At 36.5% G+C, this 5,574-nt stretch overlaps 1 protein-coding gene across 1 annotated transcript in view; it reads right to left on the reverse strand.

The window, feature by feature from the left end:
• Nucleotides 1–528: 528 nt before the first annotated feature.
• The window catches only part of frmd4ba (FERM domain containing 4Ba), a 36,413-nt gene continuing 31,367 nt past the window's right edge, over nucleotides 529–5,574 (reverse strand). The window contains exons 22-23 of the mRNA XM_073852573.1: nucleotides 4,877–4,997; nucleotides 529–1,714 (exon numbers count right to left, since the gene is read on the reverse strand). Of these exons, the coding sequence (XP_073708674.1) occupies nucleotides 1,594–1,714; nucleotides 4,877–4,997 (242 nt within the window). The 3' untranslated portion in view covers nucleotides 529–1,593. The remainder of the gene's footprint in view (nucleotides 1,715–4,876; nucleotides 4,998–5,574) is intronic.

Consider the following 5,574-nt stretch of genomic DNA (forward strand, 5'->3'; position numbering starts at 1 on the left):
ATTACGTGAATTATGGATATTTATCAAAGGCGTAGCATAGAAAGCAAGCCAGCCAGCCACATGATGCGTTGTGAGCTCATTCTGTACACAGATGACTGATTGCTTATCTTTAGGGGAGTGGCTCATGTGCTCTTAGCAGAGTCTCGAAACAAGTTTTTCTGGTTTTATTCTGTACTCCACAGATGATGACAAGCTGCTTGTTCTCATGAGAATACAGTCTGAAGTGTATACCTTCAACAAAAGTGGTTGTGTTTTCATGCGTTTTCACTTTAATAATTCATTTTTCTTTTTTCATTCATATTGCTACCAGTAAGTTTTTTTTTGTTTGGATAAGCAATGCATAGAATTGACTTATTAATGTTAATACACTGGCTTACTGTCATGTTCAGCCAAGCTTGCAACTTCCTTATTGCATCCCAGCAGGTGGTATTTCCTTATGAAGCCATGAAAAAAAATTATATTTCCAATTATAAAAACCAATCCACTCAAGTGCTGAATACTGACAAAAAAAAAGTAGGGCAACATATGTTTGTTTCATCTTTTAATTCCAATGACTTTTTTAGACAAATTACTAAGAACCAGCTTGAGAAATCCAAACTATATATTATATGCTTTAAAACAAATCTTTCAAAATGATAAAAACAAATTTCTCTAAAAAGTGAAAAACGTATCAAATGTTTTTACAGTATTTACAAAAATATACAATTCCCTTCTGAAGAGAAAGAGAGATGCTGTGCGCTCAGTTACAGTTTCCAATCTTTCAGAGTGAGCAAAGTCCATTAGGGCATAAAAGTGCAGTAAATGGCCATAATTAGTGTACCTGGATAATTGTTAGTGACAGTACAAAAACAATTACACTCCCATACAGTCATGTTTCAATTATTAGAGCGGTTGTAGTCCGGTTTAAAAGGATTAGAGAAGAAACTGAATACTTGGCACTGGCTGACGCAAAGTAACTTTTTGACAGACATGATTTACTAGTATTTGCTAGTGCGAAAACAGAAATACTGCTCGGGACCAAGTGCAAATGTTAGTTGCACGCTAATAAAAAAACAGCACTGCTGGTTGTGAACGGTACACAGATGTCCCAATACAAAGATAGATACTTGTTATTGTGAATGCTTTTAAACTAAATTTGATGACTGAGAAAACACTGAGTGAAAAGGCTGTTGTCGCACTATTGCAAGTACTCGGTTTAGTTTGCAAACACTGTAAAAAAAGTTTGTTGAGATCATTTTTTTTTGTTGAGAAAACTCGGGTTTCAATCCTTCATATCATAGTTTGCTTGTGCCTGATGAAATACTAACGTTTTAATATCCTTCGGTCTCATAGTGTGTACTGAGGCGATGTATCCAGTTCATTCTGCCCAGAGCGTTAAAAGTTTCACCCACAGCAGTTTTGTCTTGAAGACTATCCGAAGTGCTATCCCATAGGTTTGTTCACCATTAGAATGCATTGTCCATTCGAGTCACCTAGCAGGATCTACTTCACACGCATGTTTTAAGGCTCTCGTCCGGCAACATTCCTACCTTTGGAACTCGCTGGCTTTATAAAGCAGATGCTATGAGAACAAGGCACGTGAGGGTGAGCTCTCTACACTATCGTTCCAGGTTTGGAGTTCTCATGCCAATAGAGCTGCTGGTCTTCAGAGTCAAAACTGCTGTCCATCGGGCTGCTCGTGTGCGAATCGTGGTGGTTCACGTCTATGTAGGATCTGCAAATGGAAAACAGTGAAATGTTTTACTAATGAGATCTTTCTTGAGAAATACGCTGATTTATTGAATACTTCACACCCCAGTGGTACATAATATCCATCAACACAACACCAGATATACTAAAAGCCAAAGTCACGGTCAATAGTTTTGCAAGAAACACTGTTACAAAAATAACTCATTGTGCTTCTGGTTTTGCTGCATTGTGTACAAAGGAATTCAGTACATCTGGTCAAGAAACAAGCCTTGTTTCTATATGTGATTAATATGTTTAAACATCTGATTTCAAGTAGTTTGAGTGAGACACAACATCACTGAACAGTGTTAAAAACATTCACACACCTGAAGCAGACCATACAAAAACACACACGTATGCTAGTCATAACTTGCACACAGCAATCAAAAACAGTGCAGGGTTCCATGCTTCCCCCTCAAAACAAGACTTCACCCTTTTTTTTGCAAGGAAACACACAACCATCCCACCACCAGTGAGTAGCGCTGTGGAAAAGACTGCGGTTTTGTTAACCCCCGAGTGATTCGTCATTAAAGTTAGAGAGTCAAATTTTGAGTCCTTCATATCTCACCAATGTTTTATGTGTTGTCTGTGTCACTAGCAATGACTGTAAAAGTATTCCGGGTCATAACCGCTGGCAACAGCGCCAGGCACCTCTAGAGGCACTGGCAATGGGCTTCTCCTGCCCGGAGTCATCCACCCGTACTCGGGTGGGTATCTGTCCGTAAGAGGGTCAGGAGGCGGAGCCAGCAGATGGGGGTCAGGGCTGGTTTGGGAGGAAGGCAGCAGTCAGATCAAATGGATAATGTGTTCATGTGCGCTCATTACACAAACACAGCCAGAGAGAGATGACTGGATGTATGTTGATGCTTAAAGGGACAGTTAAAAAATAAAAAATAAATATCTGGCCATTTGCTCACCCTTTATGTTGTTGCAAATTCATATATTGTTATTTCTGGCATTTAAAAAATGATATATAAGTGGTTTTAGTCATAACGAGGATTGCGGCAGAGCCAGTGCTGTGTTGTTTGCATGTTTTTTTTTTCCTTACAAACATTAGTTTTTATGTGAAATTTATGAAAACTAGATACAATTTTTTGCTTTTCAGCAAGTGCCTACAGTTTTCTACCAGCTATTTTTAGTTTCTTTATAAAGAAAATGTAACATTTGATATATTATTTTTTACTATGTATTTACATGATGAATATATAATAAATCTATTAATATGAATACACTACCAGTCAAAAGTTTTTTTTATGTTTTTAAAGAAGTCTCTTCTGCTCACCAAGCCTGCAATTATTTGATTTAAAGTACAGCAAAAACAGTACAATTTTAAAAGATTTTTTTACTATTTAAAATAACTGTTTTCTATTTGAATATATTTAAAAATGTAATTTATTCCTGTGATTTCTTTCTATAGATATATTCTATAATTTCTTTTCCCCTAAAAATAAATAAATAAATAAATTTAAAAAAATGGATCTTTCTATTCAATCCTTAAAAAAAAGTACTCAACTGTTTTAAATTTTGTAAGTAATTAATAATATTATAATATTATAAGTAATAATCTGGAGTAGTGCTGGAGTAATGATTGAAAATTTGAAAAAATTAAAAATAAAATAAATAATAAAATTTTGCTTTGATCACAGGAATAAATTACATTTAAAAAATATTCAAATAGAAAGCAGTTATTTTAAATATTAAGAATATTTCACAATATTAATGCTCTGCTGTATTTTGGATCAAATAAATGCAGGCTTGGTGAGCAGAAGAGACTTCGTTAAAAACACTAAAAATCTTACTGTTCAAAAACCTTTGACTGATAGTGTATATTTCTAATAATTTATATTTATAAATATAAATACATTTATTAAAAATATTCAGACACTTAGACCTGACCATGTTTTGCTTAAGTGGTTTTTCTTTAATTGCTAATGCAATCTTTTAAATCTTAAATAAACTGTGATAAAGTGAGAAATGTTGAAGGTGTCTGAATACATTTGACTGAACGTGTTGGTCACTCGACACAGTCTCTATATTTGCATTTTTATAGAAGAAACTGTGGTTTCTCTAAAAACTTGAAGAATATGTTTTTGGAACGATATGAGGCTGAGACCGCAAGTGTGAACTACTCCTTTAAAAGGCTGCTTGGAGAAACACAAGCACATGTAAAAGTAAGCCATGCAGTTGTACTTTTACAACACACAACAAGCCAGACATCCTGAGACGCTGACTAAACAACAAGTCACGCTGAGTACAGACAGAGCAAGCCCACACGGCTGGCGCTTTACTTACTATCAAGGGCTACACTTAGCAAATGAAGCTTTATTAACCCTTGCATGTCTTGCACCACCAGTTTGAGGCGGGGACAACCCCATCTGCTTCATCTGATAGCAAGAGGAGGAAGAAGGAAGAGGAGGAGGAGGAGGGAGGGAGGAAGAGCAAGCTTGGGAGAAATGAGGAGGATAGTACTGAGGGCTGGCGGGGTAGTGCCAAGCACGTTTAGAGTGCGAGCTGGAGCCTCTGTGAGGGGAAAAAAACGGTCATAGGGAGAACAAAGCGTGAGAGGAGATACTGCACCAGCGCTCCTGCAGAACTAACCAGATGCATGGTGTCAGGCAAGCTGTTAGCTAAAACATGCCCTGTAGCATATCAGCTAGACGCACTCAGAAAAAGGTACAAAAGCTGTTACTGGGATGGTACCCTTTCAAAAATTAAACCTCTGTACCTAATTTACCCCTAAAGGGTGCATATTAGCCTTAAAGGTACAAATTAGTACCTAAATGGTACATACCAGTAGCTTTTGAAAGTGTAATGCCCCAGTTACAGCATTTTCACAACTAGGCAAACATCATAAAATAAAAATACTTAATCCGAACTAGAATTAATTTTGAAAAAGTAAAAAAAAAAAAAATTTACTTTTCTTTTTTCTTGGTTAAAAAAAGCCCACCCAAGCTTCTATGACATGGAACGGGACCATTCAATGTAGGTCTATAGGATTTTTCACCCTTTTTAATTTGAGGTGCTATAGACCCACACAGTAATGAGTTCCTTGGCATTGTGATGGTGGTGCTTAACTCTGGTTAAGATGGTTCAGATAAAGGCTAATGAGGTAATCAGTAAAAGACGATGGAGCATAGAAGAGTCGTACCTGCTGTGTAAGGGTTGGCTGTAATGGACAGTGTTGTATCCGTAGGACTGATGGTGTGCGGGAGGCATATCATACTCTGACATTGCCATGCCTGGTCGACCGTGCCAGTTTCCTGAACTGACTGTGATGACATTAAGATAAAAGGAAATTAATGAAGGAGAACCTCATTCATGTTCAAGAAAGAAGAAAAATGACTCAAGACAACATCAAAAACAATCAATGTTTCAGAATGGCCAGAATAATTCAATGGTTGATAATTCTCATTTGCCATCAACCTTTTGAGGATTCAAGGATTAGTTCACTTCCAGAATAAAATTTCCTGATAATTTACTCAACGCATCATCCAAGATGTTCATGTCTTTTTCTTTAGTCAAAAAGAAATGAAAGACTTTGAGGAAACCTTCCAGGATTTTTCTCCATATAGTGGACTTCAATGGGGATCAACAGGTTGAAGGTCCAAATTGCGGTTTCAGTGCAGCTTTAAAAGTCTCTACACGATCCCAGACAAGGAATAAGGGTCTTATCTTGCGAAGCGGTTTGTCATTTAAAAAAAAAAAAATACAAATTTATATACTATTTAACCACAAATGCTCATCCTGCCCTAGCTCAACCTAAATTAGTTTTTTTTTTTTTTTTTTAGAAAATGAACAATCATTTTGCTAAATACAGTAGGGTAGGCAAAAAACTCTTATCTCATT

The sequence above is a fragment of the Garra rufa genome, chromosome 12, assembly GCF_049309525.1.
Source record: "Garra rufa chromosome 12, GarRuf1.0, whole genome shotgun sequence".
In the NCBI taxonomy this organism is placed as follows: domain Eukaryota; kingdom Metazoa; phylum Chordata; class Actinopteri; order Cypriniformes; family Cyprinidae; genus Garra; species Garra rufa.